At 35.3% G+C, this 15844-nt stretch overlaps 1 protein-coding gene across 2 annotated transcripts; it reads right to left on the bottom strand.

Annotated features, from left to right (window-relative positions):
- Nucleotides 1–712: 712 nt before the first annotated feature.
- On the bottom strand, nucleotides 713–13914 carry LOC18436140 (uncharacterized). Of its 2 annotated transcripts, XM_006846163.4 has the most exons (3): nucleotides 13588–13914; nucleotides 2027–2175; nucleotides 713–1337 (listed from the first exon to the last, which is right to left on the bottom strand). In XM_006846163.4, the coding sequence occupies exons 1-3, from the start codon at nucleotides 13801–13803 to the stop codon at nucleotides 1202–1204; spliced, it is 501 nt and encodes a 166-aa protein (XP_006846226.1). In that variant the 5' UTR covers nucleotides 13804–13914; the 3' UTR covers nucleotides 713–1201. The 2 variants fall into 2 exon arrangements, with proteins under 2 accessions (XP_006846226.1, XP_088730906.1); XM_088874780.1 differs by lacking the exon at nucleotides 713–1337 and having other exon boundaries at nucleotides 2023–2175.
- Nucleotides 13915–15844: the final 1930 nt, after the last annotated feature.

The raw sequence follows: 15844 nt of genomic DNA, 5'->3' as shown, positions 1-15844 counted from the left end.
GACATTAAGAAAGCCAGATTCTTCCATTATTAAATGGCCTCTGCATACAACAGAGATGGGTATAAGCCTAAAGATGTTCACTTATATACAGTAATTAGGGCTCTTTGCAGCGTCGGTCTCAAAGATGGATTGGTTTGTGGAAACTCGATCACTCACAAAGTGGGAGTTGGAGATAGTTTTTTTGAGTTCAGGGTTTTCTCCATTAGATGAAGAAAGCCAGATTCTTCCCTGATAAAATGGCCTCTGCATCACAAGATGGGGTACAGGCCTAACATGATCACTTATATACAGTAGTTAGGGCTCTTTGCAAAGAAAGAGAGGAGAAAGAGAGCACAGAAAAGGGGTTGGAGCGGCCATAAGGGGAGAGCGGAGGACGATAAAGAAAGGAGGCACTAGGTGCAAGTCTGTACCTGCAATTGGAGTTATGGTCAATTTAAGGGGAACTGGTTACTCTGATTCCCCATTTTACAGTGGCACAGTCTCCAGTTTTTGATTTAATGAACGGTGGATGCAGCCAAGGGGCAGATGCACAGTCTGCTCCTGCTAGGCCATAATCTTTTGGACATGCATATAGCCTCCACTGTACCATATACATATCACTGTTGTTGTGAGCACATCTCATGTATTTCCTTCAATCCGTTGTTGAGCATCGATGACGGATTTGTATGATGCATGTAGTAGTACTATACAATCCTTGTCCAACACAAGTATATAACGTAACATGCTATTAATTCACTCATTTTCAGAAGAGTTATGACACATCTAGAGAGAGAGAGAGAGAGGATCTTCAATGCTCAAGAAATGACTACTGTCAAAAAAAAAAAAAAAAACCCATAAAGGCCATAATCTATTTTTTTGCTGGTGAAAGTTCCTTTTGTTCCTATCAGCCTGGGCAAGGAAAATATTAGATGCTTGTAGTGGGCCTCCAGGATTCTGGATATGTACATGTACCAGCCTGGGTAAGGAAAAGATTAGATGCTCGTAGTGGGCCTCCAGGATTCTGGATATGTACATGTACTCCTATACGAGGAAAGAGAAAATGCCAACTTTACATAAGCACACGCACAAACACTCTTTCCACCTTTCAAGAACACAGTAAAACCTTATGCAACATATAGATTATAGCTCAATTCCAACTGTAAAGAAGTCATCTTCTAAGGTATGGCTATCTGTACAGGGATTGACACTTTCATGAGATCCGTCACTCCGCATTAATTCCAAATATGCGAACCTTGTGCATATTTGGGAGCTTGGCAATGACCAGCACGAAGAAGGCAATAGTGTTGAGGAAAATCCATGGATTGCGATAATCTGTTGTATGAGAAGCAATCAAATACCTGCAATGCAAAATAAAAATTAAAGCCCTATAAATGCACTTGACCTCTCTCTCTCTTTCTCACACCCACACACACACACACACTTCTGCATGATGTTAACAGGCAAGAATGGGATCCGAACCCTCTTGTAAGTTATTCCAAATCCAACAACCTAGGAAAAGCAGTAGAATGTCTTCTGTCACCACATAGGCATAATCAAGGGAAGGTAGTTCTCTCTCTCTCTCTCTCTCTCTCTCTCTCTCTCTCTCTGTGAACAGGGTCGGGCCATTGAGGAAGGGCCTGGGGTTCCTCAGCCCCTCTGTCTCTTCTCTCACTCCGAAATAGATGAGAGAGTCAGAGGCAAGTTCTCCAAAAGCAGGTAGATGGAGAGAGACACCTCACTCAATCTGCTCTGCAATAGATGAGAGGCAGACAGAGTGCTCCAACACCAGGCAGGTGGAGAGAGAAAGCTGAAGGGGGGTGGGTTTTTTTTTCTCTCTCTTTAGGGGTGAGGTGGGGAGGGCTTCTGTTTTTCTTTTTCGGGGGAAAGGGGGGAAGGTGGTGGTTTTGACAGGTTAAAATAGATGGGTGGGCAAGATTAAGATGAGCCTCGAAGGTCCTAGAACCTGCAGTGAGCCAGTTTACTCAAGCACCTGATCTTTCCTCCATAAACAAAAGCACATCGAGTACAAAAAGATAATAATACTCACAAGACAACAGGAACAACCATCAAAAATTTCCTGTTGCGAGTAAGCTGCTTCCCATTGTCCATTTGCTCCCACCAAGTCAAAGCATTATACACGCCCTGGTCTTCGGCAAAAGGAGTTCCCTTCTTCCAATGAAAACAGTGATATGTGACCTGAAAGAGACAATAAATATCCTAAATCTTGGGAGTCCATGAGAATACTGGAAACCAAAAGGAGAAGATGATCACTCAATAACATGGAATAGAATTGACAAAGGCAGACAACGGATATAACAGGATGGTTAGAACTCAGAACTAAAAGATTTCCAAATGATAAATACCCTAAAATAAACAAAATCATACAAGCATTTTAAGATAATCGGTACCAAGGACTTGACTCAAGAAGCCACTTCATTGTATTTTTAAATATTCTTTCCTTCACACAAATTTAATCAACAACATGCATATAATTTGGAACTTAGAGCAATTATTAAAATACGTATGCTATGTCGTACAATGAACCCCAACACATGATCCATATTAAAAAGCAATTTAAAAAATATGTGAACATCACACTGATGAAATACCAAGGATACGGCATTGATGTTGCACTTCTTATAGAATTCAATGCATACGCATATTGGGTGCGTAAGGATGTGATGTGAATTGCCTTTGTTTATGAGTTGTGTTGTCATTTATGACATGTCAAATCGAGATGAAAATTAGGCCCATCCCTCGTTCAAAAGCAGAGCTTTTCTTTTTTCTTTTTTGTTATGTAATTTTTTTAATAATTTATTCAATAAATAATAAGATGTCTGAATCAAGTTGTACCCACAAAAGTACACAAAGAGATATGCATGGAATCAAAAACAAAATAAACTTATAAACAGGAGAAAGGGAGCATTGGGAAGAAGAAAGGGAGCATTGGGAACCGGAAAGTGAAGTGGAAGAAATCTACTAACAGAAGCATATTTTTTTCACTCTCTTTGGCCAGCATGTCTGCTTCCTCGTTAGCATATCTCAACAAGAGAAATACAAGGCCAACTCATATCATTAAAGCTCGATGAGTACTCCAAAGAAAAGCTAAAACAGACTAGTCTTTTTTGTAGTTCTAGGTCCAACTTAATCAGTGTTCCATAACACGGACTGCTCAGCGGCTAGGCGGTCCAGAAGGCCTGGGCGCATCGCCTAGGCCTAGGCCGCCAAACTAGGCAGCGGTCCCTAGGCAGCAGCCTAGCCGGTACGGCACCTGCCTAGGCGGGCACCCATCGCCCAGCCCTGGGAGGCCGCCCAGGGGCGGAAATGACTTTTTTTAAGAGTTCTATTGAGTTTTTTTGGAAAAATAAAAATAAAAATAGAAGAAGCTTCTTCTACGAGAACCCATTTTAGAGAGAGAGAAACCCCAAAAAAACTAAATTTTGTGATTTTCATTGGATTGAAGTGTTTCTCAAAGTTACAGGAAATGGATCCAAACATCACCCAGGTAGATTAGATTTAGTTTTGGAGTTTTTTAATCCTATTAGAGGGTGTTTTTTAATATTTTAGCACCAAAAAACAACTTGGAGTTCGAGCAACTGCAAAACTTTATTTTTTGGATTGCTTGTTTTATTTTGAGATGTCTTCTTCAGGATCTAGTCGAAGTGGAGATCCGAGTTGAAAATATGGATATAGCCCGAATCTGAATGACAAAAATTGCATATGATGCAATTATTGTGAAAAAGATACAAAAGGCAGTATAAACTGATTTAAAAAACATCTTGCCAATATTAAGGGGGATGTTGCCCTTTGTAAAAATGTTCTTGAAGCTATCCGAGAGGAGATTAAGCAATATATGAGTTCTGTAAAACAAAAACAAGACCAAAATCATTGTCATTTGAATAGGTCTATTTCTGACTCTGCTAGAAGAAGTGATCCCGGTTGAAAGTATGGTCATAACCCGAAACCAAACGATAAAATTGTATAAGTTGTAATTTTTTTGAAAAAGATATCAATAGAGGTATTAACTGATTCAATAAACATCTTGTCCGTATTAAAGGGTATGTTGCTTCTTGTAAAAAGGTTCCTGAAGCTATTCGGAATGAGATTAGACAATTTCTGAATTTAGAAGAACCAGAAAAGGATGAAAATGAGCCTTGTTCTATGGAAATATCTTCTCCAGGTTCTTCTAGAAGTAGTGTTCCAAGTTGGAAGAATGGTTATAACCCAAATCCGAATGACAAAAATCATATTAAATGTAATTATTGTGGAAATGATACTAATGGGGATATTTACTGGATCAAAAAACACCTAGCCAATATTAAAAGCGATGTTGCCCCGTGTAAAAATATTCCTGAAGCTACCAGGGAAGAGATTATATAATATTTGAGTTTAGGGAAGCACAAAAAGATAGAAAATGGTAGAGCAGCCAAGACTCTTAGGGTCTCATCTGCTGGTAAGAGGGAGGTAGAAGAAGAGGAGGAAGAGGCAGATTCAAAATAAATTGAGGAGGGCGAGCGTTTGAAGAGGGAGATGACTCTGATGATGATGGCCTCAAATTTGATGCATATGAGGAGGCTTACCCTACTTCTTCTTCTTCTTATGATGATGATGATGACTGAAGAATGAAGAGTTGAAGACGCTTGACTCTTGGTGATAACTGTTGAGTTTTGACTATTGTGCCCTAAACTGTATATTTTCTGAATTTCTGTATATTTTCTTTTTCTTATTTTTAGTTTCTACTGTCTAATTTTTGTGTGTATCATACTATCAGTGTATGCTTGTATGGTTTTACTGTTTTAGCATTGTATGAAAATATGGATTATGGTCTTATAGACTATCAAAATTCTCTTCTCAACTTCTCCTCAATTCCTCATTCATGGAAATATCAAATACGGATTATGGATAGAATATCAAATTCTAATATTTGTGGTTAGAATATCAAAATTCTCCTCATTTATATCAATATTTTTAACTTTTTTCTTTCTATTGGGCCGCTTAGGTTCTGGGCGCCCGCCTAGACACTGGGCGGCTTGGACCCCCACAGCCACCTAGGTTTTTGAAACACTGAGCTTAATTTTAATCAAGAATTTCATACCCTAGTTTTGCCTTGGACCACTATCAACACCCTACTCATAGTTGGCCCTTATTGGGATTTGTATAGCGTGACCCTAGCGGTTCACCATTTTTTCTTTCAGGAGTGGGTTGCGTGACTGTCTAAGGTCACCTTACTCTCTTGACTGTCTTTTAATCTTACCGTATTCTTAATGCAATTATAGTCAATTTCTCTCAAAACCAAAAACAAATAACCTACTCATAGTCCAAAATTGTCAAAATTCATGCTGTCTTCATATGGCTCTTTCGCTTCACTAGTAAATTAATGGCTCTGGTTCCAATAACTTCGTGAGGAAGAACCAATTAATCACAATTACAATCTCATGCCCAATAATTAGATTCCCAGAACCAAACTCTCTTATGCTCAATAGCAAGATAACCCAAAGACCAATGGCCAAAGCTCTTAAACTTGATGTTTATCCAGTCAATCCATTTTTTCCATTCCCTAAAATAAGCATGATATTTCTTCTTCAAAGTTTCCTCACTGTCATAAATAAAAGGAACCCATGCAATGCATTTGACCTTAAGCTTCCCCAACTCACAGAAACGGTTGCCTCGGAGGATTAAATTAATCACACTGAATTGTGTTGCCACTGGCAATATCTAAAGCCCACTGTATTTACCAAAAAGAAACACTAAATTGTTGTGCCATTGGCGATATCTAAAGCCCACTGTATTTACCAAAAAGAAACAGAGGCTTCTCTATGAAATATCATTTATCCAGCCATTACAACCAACTGTCCTGTATCTGCTTGGGCATATAAGCAACGGTGACCATAGTTGTTGAAAGTGGGAGCATGAGCTGAAGAAATGGATCATCCATTGCTAGAAGCAACCTAGTTCGGGAGATTTACCAAAAAGAAACAGCGGGTTCTTTAAGCAATTTCATTTATCCAGCTATTAGAACCAATGTTGTCAGATTCACTTTGGAGCCTGCTGGTTTAGTATGAAAAATGAAGCAATTCGATGCATCGGCTGATTAGGGAAAAGACTTTGGTTCTTTTTTTATTTTAAATTAAATTAGAAATATATTTTTTAATTTTATGAATAATTTAAAATTTATTAAAAATTAATAATATATAAATTTATTACTACACTTAATAATAAATAAAATCGTTGAAATATTATTTTAATCCTACCATTTTTAAATTTTATTTCTTAATGCCCTTGGAGTTAGGACCATTGTAATGAAAAATACTTCAATAGTTATTTCAAATTTCAAAAATATCAATACCTTTTTACTCGTAACTTTTTGAGCCCGATCAAAGTAGGTAAGGTGGTATTGCCTTTTTGTACTTCTCTCTACACATGTCAAAGTAGGAATGTTGATATTTCCTTTTGTGCTTCTTTCTATACGTGGCATTAGTAAGTTTACACATTTTGCATACTTATGGACAGATTTAATGGTAATAAGTAACAAACTAAAAATACTCTTCGTTCTTTGGTTCGCTTCGGTGGTGAGGGAAAACCCGAAGACTTCAGGTGCTTCACCCGAAGCGAAGCCAAGTTAAACAACATGGATTAGAACCATCTGTCCCCAATCTGCCTGGGCATATAAGCATAGGTGACCATAGTTGTTGAAAGTGGGAGTAGGAGCTGAAGCACCGGATAATCCATTGCTAGAAGCAACCTAGTTTGGGAGAAATATATATATATATATATATATATATATATAGGGTTATTTTAAGGTGCGTTTTTTTTTTAATAAGGGTATTTTTGGTCATTAGGAGGGGTGTGACATCACCCACATAGAGCATGTGGGTGATGTCACACCCCATGTGGATAATGTCACACGCCTCCTAATGACCAAAAATACCCTTATTAAAAAAATGCTCCATGTACAAAACAAGAGTTTATAGGTGTCCAAAATTTGTTGAGTACAATGTTATATATATATATATATATATATATATATAAGGTTATTTTAGGGTGTGTTTTTTTTTTAATAAGGATATTTTTGGTCATTAGGAGGGGTGTGACATCACCCACATGGAGCATGTGGGTGATGTCACACCCCATTGGATCATGTCACACCCCTCCTAATGACCAAAAATACCTTTATTAAAAAAATGCTCCATGTACAAAACAAGAGTTTATAAGTGTCCAAAATTTGTTGAGTACAATGTTATATAGCTATATATATATAAGAAGAGACTACAAAACGTCTATGGATGAAAATGAACAGTATTTTCACCAATAGGCTTGACGCCGTTCAATTTTTTTGGATGGCGTGAATTAAAGACCATCACAAACTTAGCATGTCTGTGGCGGTCAATTACAGACATAGCAAGTCTGTGTGGTAATTGTTTTCATGCAAATTTGACACAAAAAAATGGGGGGACCGTCACAGTTCCTTAGTTCCGTGGCGGTTTTTAGGCAAAAGCGCCACGCATATCTGTGATAGGGCCGAAACACTGTAGCACTTCGCCTATAGGCGTTTTTAAGACTTTTCCATATATATATATATATATATATATATATATATATATATATATATATATATATATATCACAATTACTTATAACCATCCAATGTGAAATTTGATAGCTTAGATGTGCCACAAAGTTTGAGAAAATTTCTTTTGAAGTTTGAGCTTGGTCAATGAAATAATTGCAGCCACCTAATTTCACATCTAATGGTCAAGATTAATGTGACCACCTTGTACCAAAAGTAAAAGTCTTCCCAACGCCTATAGGCGAAAATGAACAGTGATTTCGTTTACCCCCATCACCGTCCAAAGTTTATCGCACGATCATGATTGTCCGATAGTGTTTCATTTTTCATTTTTGTTTCTATAAATTGGAATGATCTGAAATTTCGAGCACCACATCTTAGCGAGGTGCACTTAATAAAAATAATAATTCCCAAAAAACATATATACCAAAATACCCCTGAAACTTTTTGGGGGTATTTTGGTCAATTTATTTAATGTAAAATATTTTTTGTAGATTCGTCTATTTTTGATGAACACACGCTTCAAATTTCAGATCATTCCGATTTGTAAAAAAAAAATGAAAAATGAAATACGACAAGACAATCATGACCGTGCGATAAACTTTAGATGGTGATGAGGGTAGGCAAAATCAAGATGAATGGACATAAGAAAAAATGGATTTCAAGTTTTGGAAGTAGTGTATTTTGTAACGCATTTTTGGACCGTCAATTTTCATGATTTTCAAGTTTTCATAGATATGTTGATCTACACTATTTTTGAAGCTTTAAACTTTATAAATAAAGATGAAAATATATTTTTAAGGCTATCACAAAGATTTCTAGTATGAAAACCACATTTCTCGACACTATTTGAAGGTAGGCTCTAATTTGATTGTTTAGAGCCTAGGCTCTATACAAACCGCACCCATATATATATATATATATATACACCACCAAATGCTCATGAATGAAGTGCTACAGTACTTCGCTTGTGGGTTTCCCAACCTTCGATAGAAATTGGACAGTTGGGACCGCCTTGCACTATGTGAATTTCTTTTCAAATATCAGGTTGAGCTCAAATTTTTAGGGTGCACTAAAAAAATAGAAAAATTAATCTTAAAAAATTGAATGCTGCAAAATATTAATCTACAACCTTTTTTCCTATTATAAATGAAAATCAACATTTCTAGCATATTGAAAATATTTTATAGGGAGGGGTCATGTGTGCACTATTTTTTCCTCTACTAGCTTCTTTCCCAAATCTTTTCAATGTTTAGAGTGTTGCAACATAGAAGGTTCAATAATAATTACGCTTGCTTCTTACTCATTTTTTATCAAAGTACATAAGGTATTGCCACCTGGAAGAAAGGTAAAATAATAATTACATCGACATGACCAAATCCTCTGCACAAGTATACAAGATTTTCTATTGCAAATCAAAATAACTATCTAAGAGCTCTTATTTAATTATCATACATTAAATTATTATACATGAAATTATTGAAGACTTTTAAATAAGGACAGAATAGTAATTATCATACATGAAATCCTTGGGTGCACAAAACCATGACATGCATCACATAATCTAAGATTTCCTTTTTTTATTATTTAATTTAAATTGTCCAAGGTACCCCATGAACAATCCTTTTTTCCAACTTTGTAGTCCCCAATATATTTCAAAGAACATTAATTCAGGACAACATATTAATTATGTCATCCATAAAATCTATAGGTATACAAAATCCAGGCCATGTATTTGACTACAATCATTAATGCATGGGCAATTCTGAGATCACTTCAGCAATGCCTGAATAGTTGTAGGACAGCACGGTTGATTCCTAGAAGTGCACTATGATGATTGCTATTTTTTACTCTTATGCTACTTTAAAATCACCTAACGAACCATCATTTGGATTCCATTTAAGCATAGTGACAATTTTCACTGATAATTTTATGCTGATTTTATCATAGAAGAAGGGTCAATACTCTCTTCAATTTATCAAGATAAAATGAATTTAGCATGGTAATATGGACCCACCTGATATTATTTCCAATAAAAACATTATATGATAATAGTATAATGTCAAAAAAACATAACTAAAAGATAGCCTTTTTTAATTTGTAATGTATCCGTTTCCTGTGTGTTCAACCCTTATCACTTTGTCATTTTTAAAAAGTAGTAGCTTGAAAATCTATCATCTAGAGCTTGAACTTGCCCAAACCCTCATTTGAATATCTAAATTAGGGACAGATTTTAAAGAACTTCCCTAGATAATAGGGGATGTACATAAGAAATAACATATTTATTTCAACATATTGAGTGCCTGATAAAATCCAATAAATATCCTACAAAAAGACCCAGGTGATAATATCCTGGTAGATTTTGTCAACAATAATGCCACAATAATGACGATTGTCACAAAGCATTTAAGGCATAGGTTACTTGCCACAATTAAATGCAAAAACAAGTCATTCTTTACATGCATGAGCAGTTGCAAGACAGCATTGTCTAATATTCTGCCTTCACATTATGAGAGTATTACCTAAGGTAGTAAAAGTACCCTCATATGTACTCCATACAGGGCACAGATTTTTTTTCCATAACTAAGGGTGAAATAGTTATGATGACATTTGCATGACCTATGAGAGCGCGTTCCCCTTTTCAGAAAAGGCAACCCAACCGCAATCCTCTCTCAGGAGTGCATGGCGATCTTGCAGGAGGCAGCTAGCACGGACCGGCAATCCCAGCAATCATGCAGTGACCTCTACCACTATGGTACACTCATATCTAACTAAACTATACCATCATATGACAAAATTGCTACCAACTTTCATACACAATGGTAATGGACAAATAAGAAGAGCCCTATGCACACCACAATCATATTCGGTTCTTTCACATATTACTACCAAATGTGAAGAAGGATATCGCCCTTGCAGGTACATAACACAAAACTAACAGCAATAGCAGCACTCACAGGATAAGGTGAGGTTAAATGCAAAGTGCTATAACCAATATAGCCTACATTATGATGGAACATCTTGACCTATGGTCAAGCCCACAAGCCTTATCAATATTTGTCAAATATTTATTCTGAAATTGGTGAGTCAACTAGCTAAGCTATATCGTTAGCCAGATTGACATCTTACAATGAGCCAAGCTTGCTCAAAACTTTTTCGCTCGACAAGCCAAGCCAAGCCAAGCCATGCCTACTAAAGCTCAAGCTGAGACAAGCTCGCCTGGAGCTTGTTTATATTACATATATTTAATCACATATTATTATATATTACCTAGTTTATGTCCTTGTGCTTGGCTTGCTGGACTTTGACACATTTATGGACTTGCTCAAGTAAACAAGTGAAGCCAAGTCAAGCTCAGGCATATCTTTCCTCTATTCATGCCATGCCCAACCCGGGTGATTCAAGGTCATACAAAGCTCAAACCAGGCTCCAGCTGGCCTTCAACCCATGCAACCCAAGCTGGAACATGCCCAAGCTTGGCTCAGTTCGCCTTGTTGACACCCCTATTCCTAGATGATACAGTAGTTATATGTTCGCGTTTGACGTGCTTTGCTTTGAGGTAGTATTAAGTAGGAAGTCTACATGAACAGCCCTCTCTGCCCGAGCCCCAAAGATCCAAACCATAACAAAACATAACTACCCCTTTGTTTCTTCTCTCCCAACACAATATAAGCTGTCTTCAAGACCTCCTTTTACCAAGGTCTTAGCTTTCAAGATTTCTCTCATTGGAAGCTTGGAACCTCTAAAGGAACACCAAGAAATAAGGTCTCCGGTAGACTTTATAATAGGGACCAAATACCATATATCCATATATATATATATATATATATATATATATATATATATATATATATATATACATATATATATATATATATATATATATATATATATATATATATATATAGAGCAATGATTTCATGCAACTATTGTATAGTAATATGGTGCAACAACCTTAAAACACCATCTTATGGCCATTTGTTTGATTCAAATTTTGAAATATACACTCTTTTCATTCTAATGAACAATCACAAAAAAAGAAAAAATTGAAAACACAGCCTAGAAAGTATTTTTTTAGCCCAATTAACATAGGCCGTTCATTTTGGTAAGATGCTTAGATCTAAGCCTTAGAAGGATTTTTTTCATTTCCAATTTTTTTGGATGGCTTTATTATCATTAGATGAACAATATTAAAAAAGGAAAAAATGATTTTGAGTTTATATAGGCTAAGATCTTGAAATTCACAAAATGAATGGTCTAGATTCGTTTTAGGAGGGGACTCATTTTGACCATATCTAGGCTTCAAATTGTTAACTTTTTTTTTGGGGGGATTGATTATTGAGATGAAGAGAGTGTGTGCGCAAAATTTGAGGTCATACAAATACCACAAACATGGTTTTCTAGAAGTGTTGTTGCATTATACTATGATACAACGGTTGCATTGGATCATTGCTCATATATATATATATATATATATATATATGAAAAAAGTTTATATACGGATGCAATCTTATAATGTAGAACTACGGATGCACCTCAAAAATCCATCAGAAAAGGTAGCTTTAATGTAGAAAAACCCTTTGATTGATCATCTTGACATCGATATGTATGACCATGAAAAATAAAAAGATTTTAAGTCTAAAAATAGTGCATTTTACAACATATTATCTGCACTGTCCATTTTCAAGATTTTCATATGTTTATAGATCTACTTGATTTTAACCATTTTTGAAATTTAAAATTTTATAATTAGATATAAAAATAGATTTTGAGATAATCCTAAGAACATTTTACATCAAAATTATATACCATGATAAAATTTGAAGGTGCACCTTACCTCTACAGCTACGGATGCATCCGTATGCCAATTGCACCCTATATATATATATATATATATAGGAAAAGAATACAATGAGACTATTTACCTTTAGTACAAGGTGGTCACAATTAATCCTGACCATTGGATGTGAAATTGGGTGGCAACATTTATTCTATTGACCAAGCTCAAAGTTCAAAATAAATTTTCTCGAACTTTGTGACACACCCAAGCTATATATATTGAGAATAGTTAACTTTATGCTTATATACTTGCCAACTTCCAAATTTATCAACAAACAAATATTGTATCTGAAAAACAATAGTAAAACAATGAATAGTCAATATTAAGACCCTCTGCTTGTACATACATGTTTGACTTCTCAAACAGAAGCCTAAAGGAGTCCATGATGAGTTATTTTCACCTACTTCATTTTCAAAATACAATCCAAAATGAAGAGAGCACAATAAACCTAAAATCAGAACGATATTTACGCTAATCATTCCATTTTGCAGTAAAAGCTAAAACAGAGTGCTCCAAAAAAGTAGAACATGACCCAATTCATCGAAAACAAAAGAACAAAGAACCCCAAGCAACAATTACCTGAATCACAAACTTCTCTTTTTGAAAGTAAGCATGTTAATCATAAACTAAAAACACCACATACAAACAGAAGGGGGAAAAAAATTAGCAAGGAATCCATTCTTAACAAGGACAGCAACAAAAAAGGAGTTCCAAATGAGAACCCTATCAAACAGTGACAAATCCTCAACTGCTATCTCAATAGAAGCAGCAATGCAAACAAGAGTCGCAAATCAGAACCCTCTAAAACAGTGACAAATCCCCAACTGCTATCTCAATAGAAGTAGGAATGCAAACAAACAGAGCCATTAACCAGAATATAAACCACCACTAATTCCTAAAAATCCTAGACCGCTCAATCATGCAAAATCCCCAGGGGAAAAGTCCAATTTTTCAACATGCCAAAGAAAAACTCCCGAAAAACCCTTGATGACTTAATTCAAATGAGAAAAAAAAACACTACCTCTTGATCCAATAACCCAACCCCAAAAACCCAAAATGTTGATCGAACCAAGGTAACAAACATTAAACCCCAATCAATCAAAAATCTAAAACCAAAACACAGAGAAAAAAACTTACTAAAAAAAATTAGAGAAAAAATGAACCAGGAAACAAATGAATTAAGCGAGAAGAAACATGCGTACCATAAAATGGCCGAGATTCACAATGGTCCAGGCCATTCCAGGAGAGCATCCAAACACTGATAACACAACGAGCCATGAAAAGAAAATGATCAAAATATAGGTGGTCCAAACGCCAGGATACATGAACCATTCTGTGTTCTTATTGAGATCAGGAGGAGGAACAGTTTGTACATAAAGGTTCCCCATGCCTTTTGAGAACCTCAACAAATCCACCATTAAAGCTATAAGCTTTGATCTCTTCGTTTGCTACGGAAAAGAGATTCTTTTTTGTTGCAGAGCTCGGCGACAATACCGGAAAACAAGAGAAAAAAAGGAGATTAGAGAAGCACCAGATCATTCCTACACGTGTGGTATATATATATATATATATAGAAGACTTTTTTGGTTGTAATTTGGGATCTAGTTACACGTGTTAACAGCCTAATTGTTTTTCATGGATTTATGGGTTAAACATTTATGCACCCGCGGGAGCATATACTCCCTGTGGCTAGACCCTGTTACATGTATTTCTAAGACCCCAGGTTTCTTCCTCCATGACCTCCTCCACCGGAGCCTACTCGAGAAATGAAAAAGAATTGAAATAAATTTAAAGTAAAAGTATAATATAGAGTAATGATATATTTTTTCACATCCATGTGAGTAAGGTTTCAAAAGATCATTATTAAATTTTGACATAAATCGTTAGAAAACTTGTTATTATTGATAACTTTTTTAGAGATCCATATCAAAATTTAATGGTGATCATTTGAAGTTTTACCCACATAAATAAAACAGGGTCTCATAGTTTCATTATTTATAAAAATAAATATTAAAAAATAAGTTATATGTTTGGAAGTACTTGGACTTCACCATGGAAATATTAAATGACCCCTCTTTGAATCCCATGATATTATTATTTAAGCATATTTACATTGTGCTTGATTTTTTGGAAATCATTAAAGGGCGTGGTTTTATGAGGTATCAACTTAAAATAATCAAAGTAAGATACATCTCCAAATTTTATAAATAAATGTAGTTTCTTTATTGAATATCATTCTTATGACTTGAAAATCCATATTTGTCGCTAATTATAAACTTTAAAACACAAAAACAATGTAGATCGTGTGTATTTATATATAAACACTTAAAAATCTAAAAAATGGATAGTCATGTAATTTTAAGACTTAAAAGCTTAATATATATATATATATATAGGAAAAATACATGGAAAAGTCTTCCCAACACCTATAGTCGAAAATGAACAGTGATTTTGCCTACCTTCATCACCGTCTAAAGTTTATTGCATGATCACGATTGTCTGGTAGTATTTCATTTTTTCATTTTTTTTCTATAAATAAGAATGACCAGAAATTTGGATAGTATGTACATCTTGTTAGTACGGTGGCATAAGGCGTCGCGTGACTTTACCAACAATTGTGGGTTGAGAAGCCCACAAGTGTGGGAGGAATCCTACCCAGCGTTCACATTAACCAACATCTATATGAACGTTGGATGTATATCCCTGAGATCAGGGAACTCTTGTTTTCTTAGAGACCTGTTGAAAAATGTAACGGATAGCTTTTCTTCTCCTTATAAAAAAAGAAAACCTGAAAGAGGAAAAAAGTAGTGAAAGAAATAAAGATATACAGAGTTTTACAGAACTCCTCTTCTCTCTCTCCTCACAACATCGCTTCTCTGATCTCAGGTTGATATCGTACGCTCCATCAAATTTGCCAACAATGGTATCAGAGCATCCAGGTTCTATCTTCCATATTGTTTTATCTTGTACTACTCAAGCTCTATCTTATACTGCTCACACTTTTCTTATACTGGATTCACATATATTCAAGTATATCTTTAATGGTGAGGCATACGTGAAGTATATGTTTTATCTTATTCACATGTTTTCAAAACAATAAACCTCTATTGGTATTATTGAAATGAATTTCAGTGAATACCACTAATTATCACTGAATATCACATATTGTTATTATTTCAGTGAATATCACTAATTGTCACTGAATATCATGTATTGTTTAAAGGATTGATAAGCACGTGTTGTTTAAAGGATTGTATAGTTACGTGCTTATTGTTTAAAGGACTAGCATATGTTCAGTGAATACCACTAATTGTCACTGAATATCACATATTGTTATTATTGAAGTGAATTTCAGTGAATATCACTAATTGTCACTGAATATCACGTATTGTTTAAAGGATTGTATAGTTACGTGCTTATTGTTTAAAGGACTAGCATATGTATCTTTGTTTAAGAGAT

The sequence above is a fragment of the Amborella trichopoda genome, chromosome 8 (assembly GCF_054954075.1).
Source record: "Amborella trichopoda isolate Santa Cruz 75 chromosome 8, AtrichopodaSantaCruz75HAP2 v2.0, whole genome shotgun sequence".
In the NCBI taxonomy this organism is placed as follows: domain Eukaryota; kingdom Viridiplantae; phylum Streptophyta; class Magnoliopsida; order Amborellales; family Amborellaceae; genus Amborella; species Amborella trichopoda.
Note: the sequence above shows the minus strand (reverse complement) of the source record. Positions and strands in the feature narration are given on the sequence as shown.